The sequence below is a fragment of the Festucalex cinctus genome, chromosome 11, assembly GCF_051991245.1.
Source record: "Festucalex cinctus isolate MCC-2025b chromosome 11, RoL_Fcin_1.0, whole genome shotgun sequence".
NCBI lineage: Eukaryota > Metazoa > Chordata > Actinopteri > Syngnathiformes > Syngnathidae > Festucalex > Festucalex cinctus.
Window position 1 is genome coordinate 11,443,058 of NC_135421.1, and position 18,048 is coordinate 11,461,105.

The following is an 18,048-nucleotide window of genomic DNA, read 5'->3' on the forward strand; positions in this document are numbered from 1 at the left end:
GTTATGCCGCCTAGATCAAAGGACATAAAAATCATGGAAAAGGTGCACGTCATTTCGGGAATTTTACACTTAATATAGTTTTTGTAGGGAAACAGCAGTTCTGATTTGATGACTTTCTTCATTATATTTCCGACGCCACATTAGAAAAATGCACAGCACTTCTTGTAGACAGTACCGTTTTGTTTTGACATTGTTGCATTGTGCTACGAGATAGAAGACAAAGAGCTACCACATGTGGATGGAAATGATGTAAAGGCTGTTATTTCCCTGAGGGGGAAAACCAACAATGGGCCACAAGAACTTTATGACCAATGAACTATAACTTGTAGAATTAGTGCCTGTAGTAACTAAGCATACTCACCTGTTATATAACCCTACATGTCACTCCCCAGTTTTCCCTGTGTAGTTCTGGGATTGCTTGCCAATTTCCTGACCATTTTTGATCCAACCACGAGTTCTTGCGTGAAGCCCTAAATGAGCCCTTGCTTGTTTGTAGGTGACCAAATACTTAAATTCCACCATAATTAAATAGTGTTATAATAAATCAACAATGTGATTCTATGATTCTTTTGCACATTCAGTCTCTCACAGTTCACATGTGATGATATAAGTTCCAGACCTGTCAACATTTTAAACAGGTGAACTTGCACAAACTGTGGCTGACTAAATTCTTCTTTGCCCCACGTTAATTAGTAAAACCAACACGGAAATAATCCCTTGAACATTTGTATGGACATTAAAGGACATATAACACATCGAAATGAAGTGTAAAGCAAATGACAATGACGACATTAACAGTGGTTTATTTCCTGTTCAACATTTATAAACCTATCAGCCAGTTATGTCACACACACAAACACATGTGCAAAAATCTTGAAGGACAAATGCAAGATTTATTGAATGAACTTGCTTGCACTTTTGTCTACGTTGGCGGCTCTGACGTCAAGGTGAAAAATCCACAGGTACTGCCAAGAGACGCATTAAAAAAGTGACGAGATTCTTAAATGTTAGGAGCTCCAAACAAATAGACTTCTCTAGAGACAGAGTCTTGATGTTTAAGTCCAAGTCTCAATATAGAACCCCCAAACAAAGGCACACGCAAACATGCCTTCTAAAGCCTTCCGCTCTGGGTTGTGTTTCCATAACAACCCCACTATTTGGAAATTACGTGCTGGTGTCTGATAGGGTGTCCAACATGACATCGCTTTCGTACATGTCGCACTCCAACGTCAAGGACAGCCGCAAGGGCACATCAAGCACCATCTTGTCCGGGCGGGACAACGCCGTTTCTACCGTCATGGCGCTAGCGTCCTCCTGCCGTGGCGAGGCCAATGTTTCAGTGAGCTCCGTCGTGTTGAGCGTCTTCATCAGCGTCTGCGTGTTTGCAGTTCCTCGCACCTTGTCTGCAATGTCGGTACCTTCACGGGCACCAATTTGGAAAAAGATGTCAATGATTGGAAAGAGGACCAGCGTGATGGTATTCGTAGAACAGGAAAAGGATATCATGGAGACAAAGAGGTAGTTGAGCAACTAAAATGGTTGCTAAGACAATCCCAAATTTGAAATATTCAGTTAGAATTTATACAGGGAAAAAGCAAAAAACAAAATACTTAAATATGAAATAATCATTAAAACTTAGCGTATTATGTCTTGAATATACAGGGCCAATGCCAGTGCTGATAGGACAATGGTCACAACAAGGCTCGGGCCACCACCTAAACAAGCTTAACTCATTCACTCCCAAAGACTTATTTATACATTTTTTAGGTTTTTGCTTGCTAGAGTTTTTGTATGAAGGCTTTGATGCAGTTTCTGACCTGAAGTGGAAGCTTAAAGCGATGGTAGTTATTACAAAAAAAAAAAAAAAAAGGGTGCTTCATCTGTTTCATTAATGGAAAAAAAACAACAACTTAAAAACGTGTAAATACGTCTTTGGGAGTGAATGAGTTAATGTAGAAGAACCCTGTGATAGTTAGCCAGGCCAATTGTCGGGATCGATATTTGACATGTTGGCACATATTAGCATTGTTTTTTTTTTGTTTTTTTTTTTTCTCCCTAAATTAATCCGAGGGCCAATAAGCAATTAATTTGAAACTGGGTTATTTTGACATTATGAAATTATCATTATTGCAGTTGTTTATTTCTACTTCTCTATAAAAAAATAAAAAAAAAACTTTTTTTTTTTTTTTTCCATTTAAATTGTACACATTATGGGTCATATTAATGGTAGAAAAAGTTATTATTTACCGGTAATTTTGCTCATTTTTTTTCTTTTTATTTATCAAAAACCCGTGTAGCCAAAACACAAATAAGACTGGGAACATTAATAAAATAACGGCATGTTCAACTTTTGTAAATGAATCCATCAAAAGATAAAAATGAGTGCGGGTTATGAAGGCTTAATAAACTCCGACTAAGCAATTATTTTTACACTTGTATGCCAGTTGAGAATGCTTTGAACGTGGGTCACCACTTTCTCAAACACATCACCTATGTCTTGTCGTGAAATTGATTTAACTTTTGTTGTTGTTGTTAACACTGAATTTAAAATAAACTCTTTGACCGCCAAAAACGTTTAATAACGATGAGTAAAATCATGGTGGATGCCGCCATAAATGTTAAATGATGTCAACTACGTTTATTTATCAATGGGAAGTGCAATGTCGAAGTGGAGCGCTGCCTGGTCAATGGGTTGTGGAATCAAAAACACAAACTATGGCCAGCAGATGGCAGCATTGTATCTCTTTTCAATGAGTTGCCGTTATATGGAATTCAATTGAAACATGACGGAATCTGATGAAATAGAACGTTTTCAAGGATGATGTGAATGATCAAAGCCTTTGTAACATTAAACCTAATACACAGAGCATCACTAAACAAAAATATTAGTGTCAACGTCACTGTTGTAGAGAAAATTTATCTTTTCATAAAAAGCTTGCTTTCAACTTTTCAATTTTCGTTAAATGTCACTCAAATTACCCATTTTCAAATGGTGATTACTAAAGAATGGAATAAGGTAGAAAGTTAGAAACATACTTTTTGTTTTCTAATGAAAGAATGGAATGTGATCTTTCATTTCATACCAACATTGGTACACTATGTAGTAAAAGCACACAATATTCTTTTTGAGATGAGTTAAAATGCTTGAAATCGGCTGGCACTGTCTGGGTTGTTTTTTTGTTTTTGTTTTGTTTGTTTGTTTTATAACGTGCTGCAGTAAAAGAGTTAAAATGTTACTTGAAAAGATCAGTTTGACTCCGAGAAAATTTACATATTTTTTGTAATTGTCTTAAGAGAACAAATGGCTAAACAATAAGAATAAAAACAAGTATAACGCACCTTCGTAAGCGTCCGTTTCGCCAATGTACATATCGATGCAGTGGCCAAGCATTGTCACGGAAAACGTGTCATCTCGTTTTAGTCCAAGTGCCTAAGAGGGGGGGGGAAATAAGCTTTTCCGTTATTTAAACTTGATTAATCTCCCAGCCCCAAGATGTATCCAATGTAGTGGCTAGTGAGTTGAAAAGACATTACCGTATGGAAGTAGTCAATTGCACTCTCAAAGTCTCCCATGAGGCTGTGCACGTATCCTATGGCGGCATAGGTGGAGGCGTGCTGGGGGATCAACACCAGCGCCTGACGGTGGTACTCCAGAGCCTGGTCATACTTTCTGCACAAATGTATATCAGATTTTTATTAGACCAATATTCCAGGGCATATTTAACATGAACAATGTACCGTTACCTACTTGAGTTTGCGGCACACGTGGCCCAGGTTGTTTAATAAAGGCTCCCACTTGTCTACAGTCACCTTGAATGGAAAGAGTCACAATGTGTATGACATAACTGAATACAACTATAATAATTTTGAATGAAATAAAATCCTTAAAAAATGAGTTTTAAAAGAATGAAATACAAATCTTACTGAAAATAGTGTTAAATAAAAAAAGTCAGTTTAAGTAAGAACATACCATTTGAAGAAAAATAAAAAATAAATAATTTAACACACATTTTACCATTAAAATATGTAATTTAAAAGTAATTACAAACAAATATAAATACTAAAACAGTTTGAAATAATATTACACAGAACAACAATTTTAAATAACATCACAAATAAAAATAATCCCATTATTATAGTTAACTAAAACTAACGAAAAAACTAACTAAAATTCAAAAAACAAGCTCGTTAAACAGAATAAAATAAAAACAAAAATGCTTTTTAAAAGAACAAAAACTAACTGGAACTACAATTTTTGTTTAGAAAACTAACTAAAACTAACGAAAGTTACAACTGTAACTACGGTTCTATGAGTCCCGGACGACCGCCAGAAGGCGGTGCTTTAAGCACTGAATGTTCCTTTCGCGCATGCGCAGTTCGAGTAATGCATACCAAATTAGTCACCTGTGACCCCTGGGTGACCCTAGAAGGGTATAAGTTCCGGTGTCACCCAAGGTTCGTTTCCTACGGAATCTTCTCGCGTGAACACGAGGATTCCGAGCGACAGGACGCCCTGGCGGTCGTCCGGGACTCATAGAACCGTAGTTACAGTTGTAACTTTCGTTCTATTTCGTCCCTCCCGACCGCCAGAAGGCGGTGCTTTAAGCACTGAATGACCAATACCGGCGTAGTCGCGAGGGATCTCAGACACAAACCTCACTGAGAAGCCCCAGCAGGACCCAAGATCACGCCAAGCGGATGGGGAGAGGTGACATCCACGCTATAAAACCTGGAGAAGGTGCAAGGCGTCGCCCATGAGGCAGCAGCACAGGTATCCTCCAGGGAAACACCCCTCAGGGCGGCCCAAGACGTGGCAACGCTCCTGGTGGAGTGACAGCGCACCCCTGAGGGCAGGGGGCGGCCCGACAGCAGGTAGGAATGACGAATGGCATCCACGACCCAGTGAGACAAGCGCTGCTTGGAGAGAGCGGAGCCCTTGGTAGGACCACCATAACAAACAAAAAGCTGGGCAGACGTACGAATGCCCGCCGTAGCGTCAATGTAACACTGCAAGGCTCTCACCGGACACAAGAGCTCCGGCCTGTCCCCACCATCAGCAGGAGTGGGTACATAACGTTTAAGCCGTAGAGGCTGGTTAGAACGAGAGCCAGACAACACCTTGGGAATGAAGGCAGTGTTCGGCCACAGAGTGACGCCGGCGCCATCCGGGTGCCATCGCAGGCAATCAGGGCTAACCGATAAAGCGTGTAGGTCGCTGACGCGCTTGGCGGAGGCAACGGCGAGCAAGAGTGCAGTCTTGCGCGACACCCACAGAAGGTCTGCCCCCGCCAGGGGCTCAAAGGGAGGCCTGCACAGGCCGTCCAGCACCAACTGCAGATCCCACGCCGGAACCCGAGGAGCCGGGCGGGGACGAAGACGCAGAGCCCCTCTGAGGAACAAGGACACCAACTCATGGCGCCCCACGGAGCCGCCATCAGCACCAACATGCCGGGCAGAAATAGCCGCCACATACACCTTCAGCGTCGACTGAGACCTGCCCTTATCCAGGAGGGACTGCAAGAAATCCAGGATGGTGGGGATGGAACACGAAGCAGGGTCCACCCCGCGTTCTCCGCACCACGCCACAAACAACTTCCACCTGTTGGCATACTGTAGCCGAGTGGACGGTGCCCTCGCATTAAGAATGGTCCGCGTGACAGACTCTGTACAGCCGGTCAGCAGCGGTTGGGGCCCCTCAGTGGCCAAACACACAAGCGAAGGCGCCGAGGGTCGGGATGCCAAACCCGACCTCCCTGTTGAGACAACAGGTCCTCCCTGTCGGGGAGACGCCACGGCTCGCCAGAGCACAGTTGACGGAGCAGGGGGAACCACGTCCGGGCCGGCCAGAAGGGGGCCACCAGCAAGAGCGTGTGACCCTCCTGGAGAACTCTCTGAAGCGTCAGCCATATCAGAGGGAGCGGCGGAAAGGCGTAGAGAAGGCACTCCGGCCACGGCTGCGCCAGTGCATCCAGACCCAGAGGGCTGGTGGCCTCGCTCAGGGAAAACCAAAGTGGGCAGTGGGTCGAGGCCTCGGAGGCGAAGAGATCGACCTCCGCCGTGCCGAAGCTGCTCCAAATCGTGCGCACCACCTCTGGGTGGAGGCGCCACTCTCCCGGAGGAGGACCCCGACGGGAGAGAGAGTCCGCGAGCTGGTTCCGAACCCCCGGCAGATAGGTGGCCCGTAGACTGGCCAGACGGGGAGCAGCCCACCTGAGAAGGTGCTGGGAGATCCCCAATAGACGGGCGGACCTGACGCCGCCCTGATGGTTTATGTGAAACACGGTCGTGGTGTTGTCCGACCGTATGAGAACATGCCGTCCGCTCAGGTATGGCAAGAAGTGCATGAGTGCCAAGTGCACCGCCCGAAGCTCCAGCACATTGATGTGATCGACCCTGTCGCGCACAGACCAACTTCCCTGAGCCGTCCTGTGCTGCCAGACAGCACCCCAGCCCGTGAGGCTGGCATCCGTGGTGACTGTTTCGCGGCGGGCCGGGGCCACACCCAGCGGGACGCCGCCAAATAGAAAAGCCCTCTCCCTCCAAGGTGCCAGGGCGAGGAGGCACCGACGGGACACCCTGAGCCTCCGGTGGCGGTGCCACTTGGCGTCCAAGTGGAAGCCGTTCAGCCACCTCTGTAGTGGGCGCAGTGTCAGCAGGCCCAACGGGACCACAGCCGTCATGGACGTCAGCTTGCCCAAAAGCCGCAAGTAGGCGACGTAAGGCAACAGCCTGCCCCCTCGAAAGTGCGCGAGGAGGCGAAGAACATCGTCGACTCGGTGAGGAGACGGGTGGGCTCTCATAACCGTGGTGTCCAACGTCACACCAATGAAGTCCGTCCGCTGAGAGGGGACCAGAGAGGACTTGGGCAAGTTGACCCTGATACCCAACCGGGCCACATGAGACAGGAGATCGGAGGTGTCCCGGATCACCTGAGTCCGCGACGGCGCGCAGAGGAGCCAGTCGTCGAGGTACGGCAGCACCTTCATGCCCACAGACTGCAGGGGCGCCAGAGCAGCCTTCACAAACCGAGTGAAGACCCGCGGAGCGAGGGAGAGCCCGAAAGGGAGCACACGGAACTGCCAGTGACGGCCTTTGTAGGCAAAACGGAGAAATCGACGGTGTCGAGGTGCGATGGGGACGTGGAAGTAGGCGTCCCTCAGGTCTATAGACGTGAACCACTCCCCCTGGGCGAGCGACTTCAAGACGTCGTTCGTGGTTAGCATGTGGAATGGCAATACCTTGAGATGTCTGTTGAGCCCCCTCAGGTCCAGTATCGGTCGGTATCCACCGGTCTTCTTTGGGACAAGGAAGTACGTCGAGTAGAAGCCCCCGGGCTGTGCCAGGGGGTCCACGGCCTCGATCGCGTCCTTTGCGAGGAGGGCGGACAGCTCCTGGTCCAGAGCCGAGGCTTTTGCCGGGTCGGCGATGAGAGTCATCCTGACCCGACAGGAAGCAGGAGGCCGGCGTCGGAACTGCAGCTCGTACCCGTGGGTCAAGATGGAGACCACCCATGGGTCTGAGGCACGAGCAGCCCAGTAACTGAGCTGCTGGTGGGAAAAATGTCCGACGGCCGGCCCCAAGGCCTCAGTCCCTGGCCCTCCGGCCCCTAGGGGCCCGAGAGGGACGGCGGGTGGGGCCTGCAGCCCGTGGTTGCCCTGAAGGCAAGCGGGTGGAGGAGCGAAAGTCCTCGGCGGGCCTCTGCGGGGGTCGCCGGGTGCCATAAGCCTCGGCAGGTCGGGGCTGAGGAAAGCGATGAAAAGCAGAGGGTGCCCCAGGCCTACCTCGTTGGGGAGGCAGGGCCCTGTTGAGGCTGGAAAGCTGCTTCCTGGTCTCATGAGCCTTAACCGTCCTTTCCAGTGCACCCACAGCGGCAGAACCAAAAAGCTCCCCCGGCTCCACAGGAACACTACGGAGGGCCCTCCTAGAGGCCTCCGACAAGGGGGACTGCGCTAGCCACACCTGGCGGCGCGCCTGCACTAGGAAGGACATGAGTCGGCCGTGTTCCCTAGTCATGAGGGCAAAAGCCTGGAGGGCTGCATCACTGAAGGACACAGCAGCCTCCACCCTGTCCGCTTGCAGGGATGTAGAGAGAGCAAGCATGAGGTGAGCCAAAGAGTTCCCAATGCGAGCAGCACGTGCACCAGCGCCATAGGCCCGTGTGAGAAGGTCGTCAGTCACACGACATTGGGGTCGAGGACATCGCACAGATGGCCGAAGGGTCTCCTCCGGGGACACAATGAGGGATGCGACAGCTGGCTCCACAGCAGGCATCCGGTCCAAGCCAACACTGGCAGCACCGTGCATAGATGCTAAATCACGGCCATCAGCCGAAGGACGGGAGAGAGCCCCAGGATCCCTCCAGCAAGCATGGAGTTCCCGCAGATAGTCCTCAGATGCGGGGACAGAAAAGGCCGAGGAAGGGCGCCTGCGCCGGAAGAAGGCGCTCTCAGACGCCGATTGAGCCTGTGGAGGCACCTCCAAACGCAGGAGGTCCAAGGCATTGCGCAGGACAGCCCGTATAGAACCATCCCCCGCCTCACTGGACGAACTCTGAGCGGACGCTGGAGAGTTTGGTCCCAAAACCACAGACCCCGGGTCACGGTCGTCGTCATGAAAAAAGGAAGCCGAAGCTGCCAAGGAAATGGCGTCCTCCTCAGGAGGAAGCACTGGCATGGGCGGGGTGGATGGTCGCGGCATGGGCAGGGCAGGTGGTCCCGGCCCCCCCGTAAGTGCGGGAGGGTGACGGTCCTGCAGAAGAGATCTCACCTCTGCCAGCTCAGCCTGAAGGTGCCCAACCTCCGAAGCAAGTCGTCGCTGCGCCGCCCTCTTCCTGGGGGGGGCATGTACAGCAGAGGACACACCGAGACGTTTCCGGCGCCTCTGTTGGGAGGACGACAGATGACCCAGTGGACTGGGGTCACTGACACCAGGACTGCAGGCCCGGCCATCCCCGGCACGGCCAGAGACAAGACACCTCGGGCAGCGATCGTCCAGGACATCGGAGGCCTCAAAGAGGATACCACAGTCCACGCAGCAATGGGAGTCCTCCATTGTGAGCACAAAGAGGCCCAAACAGCGATGAGCGGGAAGCTGAGGGAAGGGGGCGTGAGCGCCACCTGCACAGCAGACCTACACCGAGCAGCCGACGCGTGAGTCGGGGCAAACAGTAAGCCGGTAAAACAGCGATAAGCCGAGGGAAGGGGGCGCGAACGCCACCTGCACAGCAGACGCACACCGAGCAGCCGACGGAGGGCGGGGGCAGACAGCCAGTTGTCAACAGTAGCAGTAAGCTGAGGGAAGGCGCGCGAACGCCACCTGCGCAGCAGACGCACACGGAGCGGCCGACGGGCGGGAGGGGCAGACAGCAGTCGCGAAAGCGGCGACAAGCTGAGAGAAGGGGCGCGAACGCCACCTGCACAGCTCAAGCCAGGTGCGCACCGCAGGCGGGACACGCACAAAAAGTAAGACAAACAATCGAGCGAAGCGCGACGCCGTAAGCTGGGAGCGGGAACGCTGACGCTGCTCTCACCAGCAAAGGCACAAAAAGAAAAGCAACAACCAAACGGCAACACCGTCGGAGAGAAGCGCTAACGCTGCCAAAGCCAGCGGAGGAAAAATTAGGTAAACCACGAGCCGTGGTAGCCAGGGCGCTAACGCGAGGCTAGCCACACAAAAAAAACTCAAAACACCGCAGTAAACGCGGAAATTAGTCAATAACCTTACCCCACGGGAGGTTAGAATACGCGACCACGTCGGGTCACAAACGAAGGAAAGAAAAAACACCGTCGCCGCAGCCTTTGGAGGGCGAACTACGCAGCTCCGACCGATCCGGTCACAAGGCTCCAAGCGGCGCGGTCAAGAGGATAAATACAAATCCCAATTCTTACACTCTTCGAAAATGTGTCGTATGCATACGCCACGCGAGAAGAAAAGAGGAAACGAACCTTGGGTGACACCGGAACTTATACCCTTCTAGGGTCACCCAGGGGTCACAGGTGACTAATTTGGTATGCATTACTCGAACTGCGCATGCGCGAAAGGAACATTCAGTGCTTAAAGCACCGCCTTCTGGCGGTCGGGAGGGACGAAATAGAACCATAATTATAGCATAAATGTCCTTCGTTTTCATCTTTGGTCATTAAATTAATGCATGAGCTTTTGGGGATGATTTTAAATGTGATTTTGAGTAGATTTATTTTTATATTAACCGGAATAAGGATGATTGAAAATGTATCACACAGAAGTGATGTCATCTAGCAGCAACCACACACAACACAAAAGCACATTCAGATGACGTTGCTCCCAAGGATGTTTTTTGAATATTGCTCACAAGTAATACATTTTTTTTTTTTTTAAATTAAAAATACTGAAACTAGCTAAACTAAACTAAACATTTATTAAATAACTAAAACTAATAAAAAACTAACAAACACACCCTGAAAACTAATTAAAACTAACTAAAAAAATAAATAAAAAAAATAAAAAAATAAAAACAAAATCAAAACTACCGGTAACTAAAATGAAAAATTCCAAAACTATAATAACCCTGGATCTGAATAATGTTAATTTTCCATTGTTAAGACAGCTACCTCATTCCCGATGGCTTTAATCTTCTCCATGGCGTCCAGGAAATACCTCTCAGCCATCTTCCAGCTGAAAAGCAGGCGTGGAAAAGGTTTCACGCAACTTGCCAACAACCTTTCTACATTGATGTCTTAAGCTTGTGTGTGACTCACTCTCCATTCTGAAAAGCAACCACGGCCACCTCGTGAATGACAAAGGGGTCCTCCGGAGCGATGCTCAGCGCTTGGCTGAAGAAGCGCTCAGCCAGCTTTGAGTTGTTGGTCAGGCCATACTCCAGACCGATGTACAGCATTGGCAAATGACACCTGGAAAAGGAAGATGTTGATGACAAAACAGCAAAGTAAGCGGAATTAAAGGATATATCAAAGTTTTTGCTAAATATAAAAATGCCAATTTTTGACTGTTGCACATTTATAGACTGTTGAGTGCACGGCAGAAGAAACAGGTGGCACTATTACACTCACTGTGAGGTATTTTTAGAAACAAAACAAGACAGACTAATCGTGAATAGTGAGATTACAAAACAATTAATCATGGAATGAATCTTATTACTAAAAAAATGCATAACTTTTTATTTGATGGAATCTGGATGAAGTATAGTTGTCAGGAGCATTTATTTACTCAACTTGAGCGTACCAGAAGACTAGGATGGGCGTGTACCGATACAAGATATCAATATCAGGCTGATATACAGCCATATTTGAAGGCATTGGTATCAGTCGCCCTCTTGTGGCCGTTTTATGTTTAGCAATTAGTAATTAGAAGAATGGAAAATTGTCATTAATTTCATGCAATATTAAGGATTTTTTTGGGGGGGGGATATATAACAGTTGGTCTATCTTTAAAATTATATGTAATTTTTTAAAGGGAAATTTTATGTATCAAATTTAAAAGCGGAATCGGTATCTTTGAAAATTCAAAAGTTGAGTATTCGTACTGGTATAAGTTTGGGGGGGATTGAACATCCCGACAGGTGACTACTATGGCATTAATTTGGTGGAGACTAGAGGGGATTTTTTGTTTTGTTTTGGTAATTATTATAATAATAATATAAAACAATACATCACTTTTCAAATCCTACACACAAGATCCCATAATGACAACATGAGGTTTTGGGAGGTACACTGTGTTTAGTCAAGGGCAGTAGTTTAGAAAAGGCAAGGAAAATCCTATCTGAGTTATGGGCGTACCCTTTCATCAGCTGTGCAGCTGTGAAGTATGCAGCCATGGCCTGGTCATGCTCACTCTCCATGGCAAAGGAATGACCATATGCGATCCACGCCGGACCATACGTTCTCTCCAGAGTGGTGGCTTTGCTAAGGGACAATTAAAACATTAGCTTGGCAAACACCTCACCCTAATCGTTACTGCACACTGGTGACATATATATACCTGAGGTAGCGACGGGCATTTTCATTTTTATGGCCGACCATGAGATAGTAGCAGCCGACGGCAAACCAGGATACCTGGAAATATGTTTCGATTAGCACGTTACTTCAAATCAAAATGGTATGGAAGATGCAAAACTTACTGGGTTGTTGGGATACAGGTCCACAAGTTTGTGCGATAGATAAAATAACTCTGTAGGACAAATACACACGGCCATAAATAAACAACATGTCAATGTAGCAGAACCTCCTGGGCGCATACGTTACCATTTGCTTTTCCCAACTCTACTAGAGTTCCTATGTGCACTGGTAAGCAGTTGGCATGGAAAGGGTCTTTGACCATCACCCTAAAAGCCACAAAAGAAAAGATCGGGACCTTAAGGCACTTTCACCACTGCACATAATCCAAGTGCAAGACGACTTACGTGGAGGTGAGCTTGTAGCACATCTTGAAGTCACAGTTGTAATAATGCCTCTCGGCCAGGGACACCACCACGTCCAAGTTGTCCTGCAGACTGTTGACTGTGGCAGGAACCAAGAGGTCACTGGGCTTGTTGTACTACAGATGAATGGAGAAACACACTTTAGGCATACTAACACAATCTCATATAATTCTTTAATAGCTATATTAAGTTATTTAGCCTAAATGTTTGCCTGATATATTTGTGTAAATAAATTTAGAATATTTAATACATTTTTTGCCCCCGCCCCCATGCATTTCAATGGCTGTGAATTATGCACAGATTTTCGCTAGTTGTCAAAAGATTCGGTACTGTACCTTCTTTAATTTATTCTCAAATAGGAAATGAAGCAGCTCCTCCTCTTCTTCTGTGCACTGCTGACTCAGCGGTAGCGACTGTAGGAAGTCTTTCTCTGTTGAACAATGAACAGCAGATGGGATTACAACCACTAGCAGTGATTATATACTCACATTATAAATTATGGCAAGTAAAACTGTAGATTAAAACGGAAGAAAAAGGACTATTAAGGAGAAATTAAGTAAAACGGGAAGAATCATGGCAGATAAAAACTTAGAAAAACTTAGATAAACACTATACGGAGCAACAACTTGTCAGTCTACTTAATGGAATGCAAATTGCCTTTAGATACACCTTTTTTAATACCACATAAGGAACTCTTGAGAAACTGATAACGCATTTTGGTAGGCGCTGCTGTTTTGGTTAGTAACAGAGCTGAAATGGACTCAACAGTCAATGTTTTATTTTGAGTGCAAGAAAAATCTACAAACTTGAGATAATTACACTTAACTTGTTTTTTCATTGGTGGGAAAAAGAAGTCTATTTGAGGGTAGCATTTATATTTTGAGATGTTTTGGAATCAAGTGCCAGAGTTCTCTCCTACCTTCCTGTGCTGTCAGCATGTGGTGCGACGTGAGAAGCTCAAAGGCTTCGAAGCAGTACACATCCAGTTTCAAGGCCTCTTTGTAGCTGGAGGTGGCCAATGGCCGGTTGTCCATGGCATCATAGATCTTGCCACGCAGGAGGCAGATGGAGCTGCTGATCTGAAATATGAACATTAACCTCAGTCCAATGTCAATATGACACTCACTCCATCCTACTACCTTTTGACTGTAGAATGTGCACATGTGGAAGTTTGTATACCACTGTTCACCACATTATCTATCATTTCTCAAAATACTGTTTCTGCAACAATTTTCAGCAAACACTGGTATTAGAGTATCAAGTTTATTTATTTTTTCTTTAAAGAGTTGTAATAGACTCAATGGAGACATAATTGCTTTTACAATTTGACAGGAATCAGCAGAGGGAGCAAGAATTTTAGGCTAACTAGTTTGCTGAAACTGAAACAGAAAATAACAGTAGGGGTGTTCCCATAAGAGTTTTATGATGCTGATTCTGGCATGTATCATCCATGAGGATGGGATGGACGGGAGTGAAAATCCACTCCCGCGTCACTCTGTAGTTCATGATGTAGCAATGTTAGCCCATTCATGTCTGCAGCATGTTTGGAGTGGCCTTCATGTTCATACTTAGGAAGAGGAATGCCGTATAATACACATTGTTCATTTAAATGTGTGATTAGCTCAGTGCCACAGACTTTCCCTCTGCCTTTTTTTGTGATTAATGAAGCAAGGAATTTAATGTAAAGAGAAAAGTGACTTTTTTTATTATTTGTGATGGAGTGACATATATTGTAGCTTTCGACTTACACAGGCAGGCGACATGTCCCAATCCTTGTTTGTCTCTGGCGTCCCCACCTCCTCCTTTACACTCCCGTCCAGTAACTTCTTACAACCTGCCTCTTCTGATAAAATATCCAAGGCCTGCTGAAACTCCTTGGCAGCATACTAGAACAAACATACAATCCAAGCCATTATTACACTTACACTTTACATCAGTCTCATTATAATTGTTTTAATACAGCGGAATCTCATCAAACACATTCTTGTACAATTCAAAACTTGACTGGATATTTGTGGCAAAAATACTCATCAAAAGTTACAAAAACTTTGAGGTTTGAATTATCGTCACACATGGTGGCCGTTATAAATTTTACTCAAAACATCACATGCCTGTACAATTAATTGCTTTATTTTGGCGTGACATTGATGACATTTTGATCATCAACAAATTACTTTCCATGGGGGATTTGTTTGTTTTTTTAATCTGAACAACCCCAAGTACTGTGTTTCATCGCATATTCGAATAACTTACATGGCACCGTGCAGCAAGATACTGACAAGCTCCATACATCTGTGTAAAAAAAGGGCAAATGTCATGATGCAAGCAGATAATTATGCACCTCATTTGAAAAATAACATGATAAGCTATCAATGCATGAATCAAACACAAAGTTCTTTCAATGCATAAACTTAGCATTTGTAGAAGTAGCTTGGTTTACATACATCAGGCGATACATTTGGCACAAAAAGGCTTCTGGGAGTACCTTATCAAGTTTCCTCGAACGGAGTGCATGCGAGGCTCTGTGATATTGAGATGTCAAGTAAAGGCACTGAGCAAGCCAGTAAATGTCCTGTGGATCCTCTGTACGCCACACAACGACAGAGTAAAATTAGTCAGCCATTGCTTTAAATTATGTCACTGTAAACGCCAAAACTCAAAATGAAATGAAAACTATATGAAACCAATATTTATCTATTTATTTACTCGCTGGATTTTAGTGAAAGAAACAAGCTGACACGTCAATCGAACCACATACATGTTAAGTGCAGCTAAACTAATTAGTGCTTATATAATGGATGAATGGATATATCCAAATTATCTCTGGAAACATTCGCTTTGGCTGACAATATGAAAAACGCTTGATGACACCGGCTAGTCAAGTGGAAAACTTACCATGAGAAAGAGACGCTATCTTATCGGCCCAAAACAGCGCGCTTTGGTACTGTTGCTGAAATTACACACACCCGCGAGAGTCACTCAAATGCATAATGTCATGCTGCTTGAATAATCATGTTATCTACAGTGTATTTCCTATGTTAACTAGTTTTTGAATGCAGGCTAACACTAGCTCAGATAGACACTATAAACCATATAGCATCCTTGTTACCTGGTCGATGTATTGCCGCACTCGCTTTCGAAGTCTGTCAAGATTCATTTTAAATTCTTTTACGCAGGCGCCCTAAACATCAAACGCATGTCATCGCTAAGAAAGAAGCTGTAACAGTTTCATGCAGCTCAGTTATGACGTACGTGCTAGCCTGCTCGCTGTGTGAAATCAAATCCGCGAGCTGGCGCTCCCGGTGCGTCGCTAAAACCGGCCGAAGGGAAACAATAATCGTTCCGCACGAGGGTTTCTCTTGATTTTATCAAGTGTCACCATTTCAATTTCTCGATGGCATTAAGTCATGTCTGTCTGTCTTTATTATTTATTTATTCATGTATTTATTTTATTTTATTCTCTCTCTCTCTCTCTCTCTCTCTCTCTCTCTCTCTCTCTCTCTCTCTCTCTCTCTCTCTCTCTCTCTCTCTCTCTCTCTCGCTCTCTCTCTCTCTCTCACTCTCTCTCTCCAAATTTAACATGGCATGCAAATGGAACATAATAATAATAATAATAATAATAATAATAATAATAATAATAATAATAATAATAATAATAATAATAATAATAATAATAATAATAAACCTTCAATATACGAGTGTGGATTAAAAACAAAAAAACATGGAAAGAAAAGAAAAAGGAGCCAAAGGACTTAATCACATTTTGTATTCATCTTAAACGACAGTCTTTTTATGACATCCATCCATCCATCCATTTTCTTGACCGCTTATTCCTCACAAGGGTCGCGGGGGGTGCTGGCGCCTATCTCAGCTGGCTCTGGGCAGTAGGCGGGGGACACCCTGGACTGGTTGCCAGCCAATCGCAGGGCACACAGAGACAAACAACCATCCACACTCATTTTTATGACATGAACATTCAAATAATAAATTTAATTTCGAATTCTTGCAGTCTGTTGAGGAAGCAGGACTATTGTTATTGTTGAGGTAGAGTCCTCCGTTTTGTCATGCAGTGCTGTTTCTCCTGCTTTCAGTTTTCTCAATTTTTGCTGTGCATGTGGCCACATTGTTGACAAGAGCTGTGGGCTGCAGAATCATCACTCACTCCTGATTATTTATTTTCTTTGTCACGACTTCTTTTGCCTCCCTTCTCGCCACCCTGTTGTTGACAGTGACACACACACAAAAACAAAAACAAAAAAAGTTGAATGATAATATTTTTTTCTCATTTCCAGCATGAGACAATAGCGCTTTGGAGTCGGTTGCAGGGAAACATGATGCAAACGAACAGTTTACACAGCTTAATCCCTCCAAAATGGTACACAAAGCACTATCTTACACACCAGAGAAGTACTGAATTTAATTATATTCATTATATCTGGTATTATTCTCATGTAAGTTCAATTTGTCGAATGAATCCCATTGATACCACTTATAAATGAACGTGAACACAACACTGCCTACTAGTGGTCATCAAAACAAAATACTGTACATACATTCGACTTCATTTATTTTGTGAGTGACTTAAATGCACTAACTAGAAATACACTGCAGTAGATGACCGCCATGTGTATATGTGGGACTCGTTAACTTTCTTCTTGTGTAAAACATGAAGATTAAATTATTCCTTCCATCCATCCATCCATCCATCCATCCATCCATCCATCCATCCATCCATCCATCCATCCATCCATCCATCCTCTACAAATTATCGTCAGTTTGGATTGTTTCTAATAGAAGATCCTTTTGAAATGTACGCTTTGGAAGTTTTTACCCCTTGTAAAAATGAAATTGGATGTTTAGTAGTTTTCCACTGTGTTTTTGTGTGCTCCGTAAGAATGTTCATCAAGCAATTCATAAGTCATGACTATTTTCTAATGAGTTTAATAAGTTACTGAAGCCTGGTCTCTAAGATGGATTCTTATTTTACTCTCTCCTGGGACTACGTCCTCCATGAAAGCCTCCTTGGGATTGAAGACCTGATTTACCAAAACAGTAAAGCATCACGCAATTACAGTAGACCTATATTATACTTTTTATTTCGGTTGTTAACTCATCACCATTAATATTTTTACAGTTTGTACTGCTGTCAAATGTCACCAAACGCTCAGATTGAGTCAAATAGCATTTTTAGTGTTCATATTTTCCTCAGTGGTCCCATTGGGGCAAAATGCATGTGAGATCAACAACGGCAGGAGTTAGTGGATTTCCCCAAGGTCACCATAAAGGAGTTTTTTTTTTTGGCCATGTGATGGAAAGTGACTAAGGTAACAAGTCCCATGAGGGCATCCTGTTTAGAGAGAGTTGCATGACACACTGCTTACCAGGCTGCTTCCTGCAATCCACACCTGATATTTGTTTTTGTGTTGTTTGTTTTTTACATCCTGCTGGTTCTCATATTCCTTATTTATCTTTCTTTCAAAACAAGCAGTACTCAACAGTGACCTTTTTTGATGGTGATAAAGTACGAAGAGCTTTTAGATCAGTGATTTGCAACTACTGTGCCTCGGTTGTAAAAATAAAGATACTCGATTTGTCAACTTTTTTTTTACATTTAGAGCATGGCGAATAACTAG

The 18,048-nt window shown here is 45.0% G+C and overlaps 1 protein-coding gene across 1 annotated transcript; it reads right to left on the bottom strand.

Annotated features, from left to right (window-relative positions):
• Positions 1 to 777: 777 nt before the first annotated feature.
• cdc16 (cell division cycle 16 homolog (S. cerevisiae)) lies at positions 778 to 15,756 on the bottom strand. The gene is made up of 19 exons (XM_077537641.1): positions 15,668 to 15,756; positions 15,525 to 15,596; positions 15,311 to 15,365; positions 14,901 to 14,998; positions 14,669 to 14,707; positions 14,164 to 14,301; positions 13,335 to 13,494; positions 12,751 to 12,845; positions 12,398 to 12,531; positions 12,240 to 12,319; positions 12,116 to 12,165; positions 11,977 to 12,050; positions 11,775 to 11,900; positions 10,737 to 10,889; positions 10,590 to 10,653; positions 3,749 to 3,810; positions 3,535 to 3,670; positions 3,340 to 3,430; positions 778 to 1,418 (listed from the first exon to the last, which is right to left on the bottom strand). The coding sequence occupies exons 2-19, from the start codon at positions 15,570 to 15,572 to the stop codon at positions 1,165 to 1,167; spliced, it is 1,857 nt and encodes a 618-aa protein (XP_077393767.1). The 5' UTR covers positions 15,573 to 15,596; positions 15,668 to 15,756; the 3' UTR covers positions 778 to 1,164.
• Positions 15,757 to 18,048: the final 2,292 nt, after the last annotated feature.

Excerpts from the sequence above, each read along its gene's own strand:
- cdc16 (XM_077537641.1), bottom strand. The coding sequence starts at position 15,572 with ATGAATCTTGACAGACTTCGAAAGCGAGTGCGGCAATACATCGACCAG. Across the intron at positions 14,999-15,310 it reads GATAGCGTCTCTTTCTCATG|AGGATCCACAGGACATTTAC; the intron begins GTAAGTTTTCCA and ends TGTGGCGTACAG. Across the intron at positions 12,166-12,239 it reads AGAGTTGGGAAAAGCAAATG|AGTTATTTTATCTATCGCAC; the intron begins GTAACGTATGCG and ends TTTGTCCTACAG.